Source organism: Zootoca vivipara, chromosome 5, assembly GCF_963506605.1.
Source record: "Zootoca vivipara chromosome 5, rZooViv1.1, whole genome shotgun sequence".
NCBI lineage: Eukaryota > Metazoa > Chordata > Lepidosauria > Squamata > Lacertidae > Zootoca > Zootoca vivipara.
In genome coordinates this window covers 7,585,249-7,598,372 of record NC_083280.1, presented here as the reverse complement: position 1 = coordinate 7,598,372, position 13,124 = coordinate 7,585,249, and the positions used below count along the sequence as shown (strand labels likewise).

Sequence of the window (13,124 nt, the reverse complement as noted above, 5' to 3'; positions counted from 1 at the left end):
ACAGCAGTAGCAGAAGTCCATGCCCCCTGTCTCTCGCTCAAAGGAGGTCATCTGTTAGGGCAATCAGAGCTGAGTGTGTGCCAAATCCAGCCTGGAATGGGTCCAGATAATCTGCTTCCTCCTAACAGTTGCGACAGTGGCATGCTTTCACTCTTAGGCAAAGTCTAAGAGGGAAAAGGGCTATTTCCAGGAGCAACTCAGACAAAGGCACCGTGCTTGAGAAGGAAACGAAGGGGCTGTCACTTCTTTTGTTTTAGGAAATGCAATTACCTTGTCGATTTTATAATGCTAAATTAAGTTACGTATCATGGGACTCGTCTCAATGTCTGAGCGGAAGCCAAGCAACCTGATGCTGTCTCAGAGGCTTCATAACATACGCCTTTTAGCTCGGGGGGGGGGGAGTATCCATATAATTTTCACCATTTGCTTTTTGTCCTCTGGGGAGGAGGGTGTTTGGCTTGTGGGCAACCTACCCTGTGGGGAAAGGGCAGGATAGAAATGTAATAGGTCTCAAGCACAAAATGCCCTTCACTCCCTTGTCAGAACCTCATCAGGCATTACCTGCTTGCATTGAGAGCGTACATAGAAAAATCTAAGACCAGCATCTGATAGGCGCTCCGGAGAAGAACAGAGCAGGTTACAAATATATATATATTGTTTTTGTTTTTTTAAATAATTTTTATTAGATTTTACATACAGAAAAGAGCGAAAAAGAAAAAGAAAAAATACAAAAATACAAAAATACAGAACAATATTATCACATCTTATTTCGTCAAACTTCTTCCCTTCCCCTTCTTACCATCCTTATTAATAATTAACTCATATCATTTCCAAATCTTAACTAAACATCATATAATTGTGTCTTATCTCTCACTTCATACCTTATTCATAAATAATTCTTATTCATTTTATATAAAAGAATGAAGGAAAAATAGAAAGGAGAGAGAGAGAGAGAGAGAGAGAGAGAGAATTTATATGCTAAGAGCATTGCATCAAATGTAAAACACACAACAGTTATGTAAAACCAGTTAGCAAAACAAAATTATCAGCCTAAAAAACACAGCAGCAGCAGCAGCAGCAGCAGCAGCAGCAGCAGCAGCAGCAGCAGCAGCAGCAGGCAATTAAAAGGGCACTCCTAACCATGCCCATTCAGAAGTAAATTCTATTGAATTTAGAGGTAAGTGAGATTAGGATTGCAGCCTAAAGCAGACAGTTCAAGAGAATAATGGAAGGGGACTTTCACACCCTACAACTCCCAGAGATTAAGTGATTAGTTTGACTAGGAAGAAAAGGCTAAGGAGTAAACCCTCTACAAATCTGCAGTAGTGTCCCTAAGTGTGGATGGCCCCTTGCACACCCAGTGACGTAGCTGAGTTCTAAACATGACTCAAGGGATGTGATGTCGGGGCCCAAAAGATCAGTGGGTCATTGCAGCAGCCCTGCAGCCCCCCCCCATGAGTAATTGGCCCACAGTGCTATTACAGTGTGAGTGGAGTGCCCAGCAAAGCTTGATACCACTCCTTGCCATGGGCACAGGGGAGCCTAGGTACGCCTCTGCTTTCCTGCACCCCAAACCTTACCTGAAATCCCCAGCAGCTGCTACTGAGAGGCATGCTGCCTCCAGTGGACGTAGAGCAAAAGCCTGATTTTCTCTAATTTCAGTTCAGTTTAGTTCAAGATGGTGGTCATCACTACTCTCTGGGGGGGAATGAGTTCCATAGTTTAACTGCATGGGAAAAGTTGCTCTTTTTGTCTGTCCTGGAACATCATCGGATGGCCCTGAGTTCTGGTATCATGGGAGAAGGATAAAATACTTTCTCCACCCGCTTTCTCCCCACCAGGCACAATCTGATGCAGAATCTCACAGTGCACCTTTGTGCACTGGGGTACATTCTAGCCATTGCAAAGCCAGAGTTTTCTGCACAAAAACAAACACTCCTCTCTCCATTCCCTGTCTAGGCGAGCAAGAGTCATTCATTCCTGGATCAAGGACACATTCAAGGCAGGTAAAAGCACTCAAGGATGACATGGAGCAAGACTTGTGGAGTGAGCATTGCCTGGGAACAGTTTTGAGGGTCAAATGGAGGTTCTCCCACCCTTTCTGCAGTACTTTTCTGCCCCCACCTTCAGTTGCTTTCTCAAGCTTCTGAGGGATCCTTTTTTTTATCTATGATCAATGTTTTAATGAAAGAAAATCATCTGACTTTCCAGACCTTCTTTCAATTCTCAGTCTATTTGTGCTGTACATTTAATAACCCAGCTAGCAAAGGTAATGTAGGGAAGAGCTGCAATCAAAGGACTCCTAGATTCTTGTCTCTGGGATCCCAGATTCTCAGGAACCTGCAACAGACCTGTCATTCTTTTGATAGCTTTGTTTGCTGGATTGAATAAGAAATGAAATAAAAAAAACCCTTCTCCTCAATGGCTGTGTTGGAGGAGATACCGCGTGACAGAAGAAGGTGGGAAGGTTAAGAGACAAAACTCAACAGGGTGCTTAGTTTGCAGTTACGTAATTTCTTTTTTTAAAGTAGTGTGTGTTTTAAAGTATTAATAGAGCTTATACTTTGCAATGGACAGAATCTCAAGCGCCTGAACTGAGACAGGATGCCTTTGCTTATTAATGGTGGTGTTGATTGTTTCATTTATTAACTGCTTCCCATGAGTTATCCCAAAGTATTTTACAAAATAGTAAAAAACATATATAAAAGTTAAAAACAATATGGAAAACCCAAGCGTGAAAACACACACACACACACACAGAGAGAGAGAGAGAGAGAGAGAGAGAGAGAGAGAGATTAAAACAACAGCATTCACATAAAATTGGATCAGTTCTTTATATATATTGTCTATTTTAGATTGTTTGTTCTAGTTTATATCCTTGTTTTCAGTGTTCATTTTTCTAAGTTGCTTTGAATTTTAGACAAAAAGTGACTAAGATACAGTGCTTTTTTCTAGAAAAATAGGTGCCGGTACTCAGCATGAAGTTGTTACTGTAAGTGCCACACTTTTTAATAACAAAAAAGAGGTGCGAGTACTGCATACCCTTGAGGACCCCCTGAAAAAAAATGCACTGCTAAGATATATGATAAATAAGTAAAATCAATTCAAATCCAAGACAGATACCAACTGGGATAAAGATATCCATTTAGAAAGCTTGCTGAAAGAGGAATGCCTTTAACAGGTGCTGAAAAGACAAAGGGAAGGTGCCTTTATATAATGATGTGATGTTATTATAATTATAATTATAGATTATGGTTATAAAGTTGCATATTTACCTAGCTGCATGTTACATAATGGCATCCCTGAATGTGGCAATTCATAGCAAGGATAGACAATGTGGTGTCCTTGTTGGACTACAATGCCCAATGGTGTCCAGATCAAGGGAAGTCATAGTCCTACTCCATTGTGCCTTGGTCAGACCACACCTGGGATACTGTGTGCAGTTCTGGACACCACAATTTAAGAAGGAGGTTGACAAGCTGGAATGTGTGTAGAGGAGGGCAACCAAGATGAACAAGGATCTGGAAACTAAGCCTTATGAGGAACAGTTGAAGGAGCTGGGTATGCTTAGCCTAGAAAAGACGAGACTGAGAGGAGCTATGGTTGCCATCTTCAAATATCTCAAGGGTTGTCACATGGAAGATGGAGCAAGCTTTTATTCTCTTGCTCTGGAGGGTAGGATTCAAATGGCTTCAAGCTACAAGAAAGGAGATTCCATTCAAACATCGCAAAGAACTTTCTGACAGTAGGAGCAGTTTGACATTGGAACAGACTCCCACAAGAGGTTGAGGACTCTTCCTTCCTTGCAGGTTTATAAGCAGAGGTTGGATGACCAACTTTCATGTACTGTATGATGATTCCTGCATTGCAGGAGTTTGAACTAGATGACACTCGGTGTTGGGGTCCCTTCCAACTCTACAGTTCTATGGTTCTGGTTCAATGAATCAGTAAATGATATGAGTCAGATGTCCAGTCTTTGCCTAAGCTGTCATAATTAAATTGGATCACTGCTGCAAATGGAGCAGCTGCAAAAGGCAGGGTCTCACATGATGATAGAGCCAATTGTCTTTCCTCTGCCAGTGGTGGCTTGTGCCCATAGGGAGCGGGAGGAAGGGAGGGAGGGAGGGAAGCCAACAGTAGCAGAGCTAAATGCCCAGATCATGTGAACACAGGCCAGTGTGTATCTCCAACCTCTGCACATGCAGACTGCTGCACCTATCATTTCAAAGATCGGAACAGCTCGGGGGAAAGGTGCAAAGGATTGCAATGTGTGCAATGGGTTCCTTCCACTGAAATAAGTTGGACAGCTTTGGATCTGCTGAGCTCAAACCACATCGCAGGACAGTGGTGTCTCTGGCGAATAAAGCACAGAGTGGGGGTTAGAGATGAGTGTTCTCAACAGAGTTCTCCATTTAGGTATGAAAGCACATTATAAATACATTGAGATTATTTTTACACTGGATCAGCATGAATTCTTCTGGAAGACCAGCGTTCGTCTGCCTCCCCCCCCCCATCCCTGTTAACAAATATGGGCAGGAAGAGATTCATTTGTGGCTGCAAGCAGCACAAAGAGTTCTCCACCTGACAGCGGTCCGAGGACATTATGATAACAGAAGGAGCTTAAGTTCAAGAGTTTTCCTGACATCACCAAGTCCTTCCCCTCCCAACCCCCCTACTGTGCAAGGCCTTATTCATCGCTCTGCTGCCTTTGTGTTTCAAGCTGGTGCTTCACAAAAAGGTTTCACAAAGAACAGCTGGCTTCTCCACCTCTGACATAAAAGTGGTCTTGAGTTCTAGAATTTCAGGGCTGTTAAATTCCATTCTTGGACATGTGTCTCTGTCAATAATAATAATAATACAACAGGCTCTAAAGGCACATCACAGAAAATGACAGGGACATGCTTTTAAGACCCCTCTTTTCTTCCCCACCCTTTCATTCTTATGTATAAAAATAATACAGAGGGAAATTGGTAATTTGTAGAGATGCTTCTTTCGATTGCAGTGGAAAAGCTCGGGGAATGGGAAGCCACAAAAGGGGCATCAGAACTTTAATGTAAAAGGTTGATTCCCCAAAAGCATTTCAAGCTGTCATGGGTCTTTTTTTGGAGGATAAATTTTAAAATACAATGAACAGTAAGAGTGTTATATACACATGCAGGCAGACACCTGAGCTGAATCTCTGTCAAGCAAGCTCCCCCCCCCCAATTGTATTGCTACTTATGCCCAGTGCTTAAAAACACACACGAAGAGGTTCCAGTACTCACCATGAAGTTATTACAGTAAGTGTCACACTTTTAACATTTGAGTACCCCCAGAAAATGTGGAGTGTATTATTACTAGAACTGTCAAGCACAACATCTTCCTGTTGCCTAGAATGGGCACACGGGGAAATGTGGCTCTAGACAGGGAGGACTTCCTGTCATACCTGCGCTGGAGCTTCCTCACCCTATGTGTGACCAGGTAAAAAGGTAAAACGTAAAGGACCCCTGGACGGTTAAGTCCAGTTATAGAATCATAGAATCATAGGGTTGGAAGAGACCACAAGGGCCATCCAGTCCAACCCCCTGCCGAGCAGGAAACACCATCAAAGCATTCTTGACATATGCCTGTCAAGCCTCTGCTTAAAGACCTCCAAAGAAGGAGACTCCACCACACTCCTTGGTAGCAAATTCCACTGCCGAACAGCTCTTACTGTCAGGAAGTTCTCCCTAATGTTTAGGTGGAATCTTCTTTCTTGTAGTTTGAATCCATTGCTCCGTCTCCGCTTCTCTGGAGCAGCAGAAAACAATCTTTCTCCCTCCTCTATATGACATCCTTTTATATATTTGAACATGGCTATCATATCACCCCTTAACCTTCTCTTCTCAAGGCTAAACATACCCAGTTCCCTAAGCCGTTCCTCATAAGGCAAAGGTGACTATGGGGTTGCGGTGCTTGTCTCACATTTTATGCTGAGGGAGCCAGCATTTGTCCACAGACAGCTTTTTCCAGGTCATGTGGCTAGCATGACTAACTGTTTCTGGTGCAATGGGACACCGTGTCAGAGCGCGTGGAAACACCATTTACCTTTCCATCGCAGTGGTACCTATTTATCTACTTGCACTGGTATGCTTTTGAACTTCTAGGTTGGCAAAATCTGGGCCAGAGCAATGGGAGCTCACTCTGTTGTACAGATTCAAACCAAAAGGGCTGGACAGGCAACCATCTCTCTCTTGGACTCTTACTCTTAGACTCCCACTCTCCTGGCTCTTAGCCAGAGCATGGCTCAACCTTCACACAGGATGGAGCCCACAAGCAGAAAGTCTGAGATGTAGCTCAGACTTCTTTTCACTGTAACCACAAGATCAAGCCTGCCTTCAGATCACTGCTGTGAACCGAATGTGAGTAAAACTTTATTCTTACTTTTAAAGAAGATTGTGTTGTGTTATTATTATTTTAAGAGGGAAATAAAGGGGAAACTTGCCTGGGACTGGATTGCTTAATTAAAGGATTCTAACGAATCATCAACTTGCTTCCAATAAGTTGCAAAGGGAATATGCTCTGCAGTTTACTCACTAGCGTGAATGAGGATGGATAATATGAAAACAATATATCCTCTCCTACCTTCCTTAACATTCCCACAGAAAAAAGCACTATGGTACTTATGCTCCTTATTTTTTGTTGCTTAATGCGTTGACCCAGCTAAAGAGATCTGTGCATGTGAACAGGCTTGTCTGTAGGTATGAATTGGGGTACAGACATGAATTGGCACATGCTATCACACACACTTGCCAAGCCCAAGTGTCTTATGCATATTTTACTGCAACTGAGTAAGACTGCATAACTGTCTCTAGTGCACTGCATTCAATTGTGCATCTCCTGGTACATTTCCATCCAACAGTTGTTACTGGCATCTGTCTGTCTTGAAAGAGACAATGGAGTGCACCTCTGGGGGTGAAGTCAACGTTCTGTGTGAGCAGCACCAAAGTGACCTCCCTGAGGTGCAAGCTTGGTCAGTGTGTCTGGCTGCCCAGACAACAAGATATCCCCACTGTGGAAGGATGTGTGGGTCCAGAATTGGCCTCCACAGTCACTTAAGGACTCACTGTTAAGACCGTGTTTATGCAAGACAATCTTACTCAGCTACAAGTGATCACCAAAGAGAGATGTTGTTGTTGTTGATGGTGATGATGATGAATTATCTGGCTATTGTTCTGCAGGTAGCAGCTGGGATGGGGTGGGGAGTCCCACCTATTTGTTCTGTGGCACAGAACAACGTATTTGGTTATGCTGCATCATGGTCGTTCACAAGCCAGACAAAGATGTTACCTTAATAAGGAAGCTGGATGGCCTGGTTTCCTCCTATGGATTCTACCCCACACACAGGACCACAGGTTAGGATGGGGAACAGGGTATTATTCAGACTGACCCCCCCAACTCATAACACTATATTAAGTGCTGGGTTCAGATCTGCTTGGACTCCCTTCCCCCACCTCACTCCTGGACGACTTTCCTGACTGTGCCCGAGTGGGAAACCGGTAGCAATTCAGCGGTGAGAGGAAGGCCCTCTGCCCATGCTCAGAAGCAGCGGATGACTGCAACCGTTGGAGGCTGAGACCACGCCGTCCCCGCGCCCTCGGCTCCAAGGAATCTGCTTTGCTGCTGACAAGCGAGTCCCAAGCGGAAGAGAAAGCGAAGCTTCCTATTGCCTGTTGTTGCATAAAGTGGGAAACACACAGTGACGCCTGGAACGGGGGGGGGGAGCGCGGGAGGAGGAGGAGGAAGAGGAAGAGGGGGGGCAGGGGCTCAGCTGCTCCCAGCAGGGCTTTCCCCAGGGGATCTGCGGAGGGCGGACAGAGGGCGCGCTCCGCAGTGGGTCTGGGCTCCCAGGGCGCTGGAAAGGGGCGGCCTCCCCCTCTCTGACCCTTCTTTGCCCCCCTCCTCTTTCCCCTCCCCCGCTGGAGGGGGGGGGCTCGTTTGCTGCATCCTCATTGTCATTCCTTCCTCGCCTCCTGATGTCACCGCCTCCCTTCCCTGCCACGCACGGCGGGGAGGGGAGAAAGGGGGGAGAGGGAGGACCTTGCCGCCGCCGAGCCGCGCGCTCAGCCCCGGATGCATGACTTCATCCTTCCGCCTGGGTTTCCTTTATGGTGTAGGGTTGTCCCAAGTGCTCTGCTCAGACGCTCGTCGAGGCTGCTGGACGCCGCACGCGCTCGCTCGCTCGCTGGCCTCTTTGCTCGCCTGCCCCAATTGCTCAGCGCCTCTTGATCCTCTCGGAACCTCGCCCTCGCCTCTTTGTCTCTCTCTCTCTGCGTGGAGCAGAAAGTGACCCAGGTGCCGCCGCCGCCGCCGCCTCCGCCGCCGCCAGCACCATGTCTGAGATCCTGCCCTACAACGATGACAAAGTGGCCCACTATGGCACCGACTCGGAAGTCGGAGACATCTCCTTCAGCTGCCGCCTGCAGGATACCAACTCCTGGGGCAACCAGTCCAAGCGGCCCCCCAAGCTGGGCCAGATTGGTAGAGCCAAGCGAGGTAAGGAGCATAGTCCGCGCGCGGCTGCTTGCTTGCTTGCTTGGGTAAACACCTCGGGGCACCGTCCCCGTGGGCCCCAATAACAACACCCCTCCCTCCCCAATCCCAACTCTTGCCCATCTACTGCCAGCGCAGGAGGAGGAAAAGGGAACTGTTTCACCCCCACCCCTGAGAGCCGGACTTCAGTCAACCTCGACAAGGCTGACCCCCACCCCATCCCGCGCGCCCCGCTTTTTCCTGTAGCTGTGGAGGTTATTCTAGCCGGGGTGCCGCAGGCGGAATCTGCCGGAAAGGGAGAAAGAAGGGTGTTTGTTTTGGTGGGGGAGGAGTCTTTTCCCTCGTTCAGCGCCCCTCCACCGCACTCTTTAAGCTGAGCTCCGATCTGAGCCATTTGCCACAAGAATTCCAGTCATCACTACTCCTCTCCTCTCCTCACCCAGCCCAGACCCCTCCACATTCCCCAAGGGGTAGCGCCTATAGAGCTGCCCTGGGGCCGGCGCGCCTCGGTCCCCATCTCCTCCCGCACGTTCCGCTGGCTGCGCTCCCTCTCTAATCACCTCCGCTGGCTCTGCGCTCCGCAGCCAGCCACCATCTGGGAATGATGGGGAGCCATTTTCCTGGAGCGGGTTTCATTACCAGATGTCGAAGGAGGGAGGGCGGGAGATCCAGCCCCATAGCTGCCCCAAAGGAGCGGCGAGGCTGGGGGGGGGGAGGGGGTGCTTCAAGTGCGGCCAGCGCCAAGCCTTAAGTACGCAGGATGAGGCCCCCACCCCGCGTGTCTGTTTCCCCTTTCCATTCTGACGGCGTGTTTTTTCTGCGTTTGCTCTCCTGTCCCTGCAGTGGTGATCGAAGACGATAGAATAGACGAGGTCTTGAAGGGGATGACAGACAAGTCGCCTTCTGGGGTATAAATCAGCACGGAAGGCGCCTGCACCCAGCTGCAGACTGATTCCTGAATTTTTAAAGCACTTTTGGCTGCGCATGTTTGTTGGGATTGTGGACAACAAGGAAAGCAAAAGGAAGGAGATGAGGCTGCTGGCAACACCCTCCACCCCCAACGCAGACCCCCAGCCCGAAGAGGTCACTTGACGGGGGCCACCATCTCACCCTCCTCCGCATCCAACGGAGAGCATAAGGGACAAAGAGACCTTGCCACCCAACTCTGTCCTGGTTACCAATGCACGATGCCCATCCCCGGAGTTGCATCTTCAACAACAGCCCTTCTAGAAGGGGCTTCCTCTCTCTCTCTCCCCACCTGCCCCTTCCTTCCTCCGTTGCGGAATGGAGCTCTTGCGCCTTGGGGAGCTGTCCATTTCAGCACCATCGCTTGACGCGCGGAGCCGTCCGCTCCAGCACCATCGTTCCGACGCGCCTGCAGCTCGGGGAGCTGTCCATTGCAGCACCATCCTCTTGGAGGCTCTTGCTGTGGAGCCGTCCATTGCAGCAGCGCCTTTTCCTGCGCCCGTGCTGGGGTGCTGCCTGTTTTCCCATGTGCCCGAACCTTCCATCATCCCTCCCTCCCCCCCTCCCAATTCCTTCTGTCCAGCCCTCAGCAGCAGCAGTGTAGAGTCCCCTCTTTGGCTTGGGTGACCCCCTCCATGCCACGATTTGAAGGTGCTGTTCCTCTGAGAGCTCTGAGCCACTGGATTGCCCAGCTCTCTCCATTTTTAAGGGTGGGGGGGGGAGGTCTCCTATAGCGATGCACTTTACGCCTTTCACATTTTCGGGGTGGCTGTGTAGCTGACATCTGCATAGACGTAGAAATGAATATATATACACACACTTATACAGACACACTTGCGCACACACTTCTCTAAATATAACAGGTTCATCGTGTTTGCAGTCATGGCGTCTATATTCCAAACCGGCAACCATCCCGTAATACACAGTAGCTCCCCCCCTCAAATATAACACCAACCTGTAAAACCCAAGCCCGTTTGCAAAATACCAGCAAACCCAAAGCCCAAAGCCAGCAGTGCTGAGTGGAAGACAGAGGTTCTGACATGGATGGACTATAATATAAAAGACAGTGATTGTTTTGCTGTCGAGAGACATTTTTGCTCCATCTTTTTTGCATGAGCTTCCTGGTCTTGGTGCCACGTCTTGGTGCCACTAGTCATCCCACTATGGCACGCTTCTTTTTAACAGAAACTCCTCATATTTGTATTTTTATATCTGAATATTTGTTAACAACAATCTGCTAATGTCTAATGTCAAAAACGTTGCATCAAAAGATTGTTTGTATTTTTTTCTTCCCCCATAAAGGCAAGACAGAAAAGGTTTTATAAGATGGATTTCCCCCTTGGAAGGCAGATATAGTGAAATAGTTGGCGCTCTTAATTATATATCAGTATTGGACAGGACTTATTGAATGTGTTTGAGGTTTTGCACACATCATCGTTAACAAGAAATGTATTTAAAGAGTCTTATACTGTGATCAATGGCTTTGTTGATGGACTTTGTAGGAACATGAAGAATTTAGAAAAAAATACTATTGCACTGTTTATGAATGTGTTCAGATAACTTGCTGGTTATTTGATGCCTCTTTCTTAGAAGGGGATGTTCAGAGTTGTTTTTAATTTTGTACTTTAATTTATTTATTTTTTAAAATAAGCTTATTCTTGTCCGTTGTGCATGAGAAACCATCATCTTTTCAATAATATACAATGACATTTTATGAAGACAAGCAAAAAAACAAAAATTATTGTCATGACATTCTAAGAATGACCCATTGTAAATTTTAATGCCATTTTTCACTGTACTGGTGAACAAAACAATGAATAAATACATACATGTATTGAAATGGAAGCAGCCAGTTCTGGGTATCTTCCTTGGCAAAGATTGTATCTACAAGCCAGCTTATATCAGACCAAAACCTGCCACTGCAACTTCACCACTGGCCAAGGGCTCAGATCCCTGTTAGAGAGGTTGTTTAAAAAGCAATTACTGTGTTCTCTTGAGGAATCCTATAGAAACCCTGCCGAGAACTTTGCTGGGCTGCAGACCTTGGAATAAGGTACCACCTCTCTGTTTTTCCCTTGAGCAAGAGGCTTAGTGTGTATGAACTGTGTGGATAGACCCAGGCATTCAACTGTGCAGATATTTCAGCTATTGAAGCCTAAATCTCTGCAGTTGCCTGATTGGGATGTCGAGAATTAAATGACCTAGTTTTGCTTGATAGACAGAAATAGAAATTCAAGCAGCTGAGCAGCTTGTGGATGTTAAATATTTCAGCAGAGCCTCTCAAAGGAGCTGCCCTTTTTGCCTTTGGGAAAGGAAAAGGACTCTGTGGAGACAGAAGGTGGTGCAGAACTCTACTAGAAGGCCAGTCCCAGAGGCATCTGCATTGTGCAGGGAGTCGATGCCCAACAAGACAATACTGCTGCATTTTTGTCTCTATCAGGAAGGTGGGCTGACAGCAGCATAACAGAAGCTGGTGGCCAAGGGAGCAGGAAGAAATTATCATGATGTTTAGCAGGTCCTTGGGTAGTTTTGCTAGAGGACAGGAGGGATTTCCTACCTTTGGAGCCATTCATGAGATGATGGATCCATTCCAAGCAGGAGGCCTTGAGAATGTCCTTATGAAATGTTTGCAGTGAGAAGGGACTCGAGGGAGAGACAGGCCTGTTTATTTCTCCTGTCACCCTGGGATTGATCTGGTCTCCATAAAAAACAACAACAACACATGCACACACAAAATCGAAACCCGTTTGATTTATTTAGTGGAATCTAGATACTGTTTGGTTGGTTTGTTTTTGTCTGAAAAGGCTCATGCTGCAAATCTCCAGCCAGAATGCATTTGATAATGCAACACAGTGAGCCACTAAGCTCCATATATGCATTCGGGGAGGAAAAATACTGCTGTTGATCACACATGCCCATTCAGGGCCAGACCCAAACACACACACAGCAACGCAAACCATTTGGCACACAAATCAGTTGGTACATATACCGACACACACACATCCCCATATCTGGACAGCTGTGACATCAATGCAGGTACCGAGAACAACACAAAAGGTTACTGATGCATAGCCAGAGTAAGTGTGCACATACACTCCTGCAAACAAATGTGCAGCATTGCACACACAGCCGTAGGCATCAACAGAGTCTATGGGTGTGCATGCACATACAACTCCCCCCCCCAAAAAAATCACAAACATAACACTCCTGTTTCTAATAAAGCTATATTTGCAGCCTCTGAACACCCCTAGCATTGCAATTCCAACAATACTAGTGTATGTGTTTCAGACCCTGTGAAACATATGGTAGATAGGCTGGGGAAAATTATTTGTGGCTACAGAAACTCTGGGGATGTTTTTGTTTTTGTTTAGTGGGGGGGGGGTGTCATTGTGTGCTCCACAAGAGCGTGCCCCTGTCTTTCAGCCTCTGTGCCAATCTCCCTGCCATGCTGCAGTCTCTGCTGTTGCTGTTCCTAATGCCTCAGGCTCTCTCATCCCCAGCTGGTATAGCACAGGGATGTGCTTTACAGTCAGACTTTTTTATTCACAGGCCAGTTTCCCCCTCCTGAATAGCAATATTTAATTAATCACATTGCCTGGCACCCGAGATCCCCAGGCAGTCACCACTGAACACCTCTTCCTAGGAGT

The 13,124-nt window shown here is 46.9% G+C and overlaps 1 protein-coding gene across 1 annotated transcript; it reads left to right on the top strand.

The window, feature by feature from the left end:
- Nucleotides 1-8,095: 8,095 nt before the first annotated feature.
- On the top strand, nt 8,096-11,310 carry CAMK2N2 (calcium/calmodulin dependent protein kinase II inhibitor 2). Its single transcript, XM_035133436.2, is given in 4 exon segments — nt 8,096-8,162; nt 8,165-8,344; nt 8,347-8,514; nt 9,355-11,310. Coding segments are annotated over 4 exon segments (486 nt in total). The 3' UTR covers nt 9,426-11,310.
- The last annotated feature ends 1,814 nt before the right edge of the window (nt 11,311-13,124 follow it).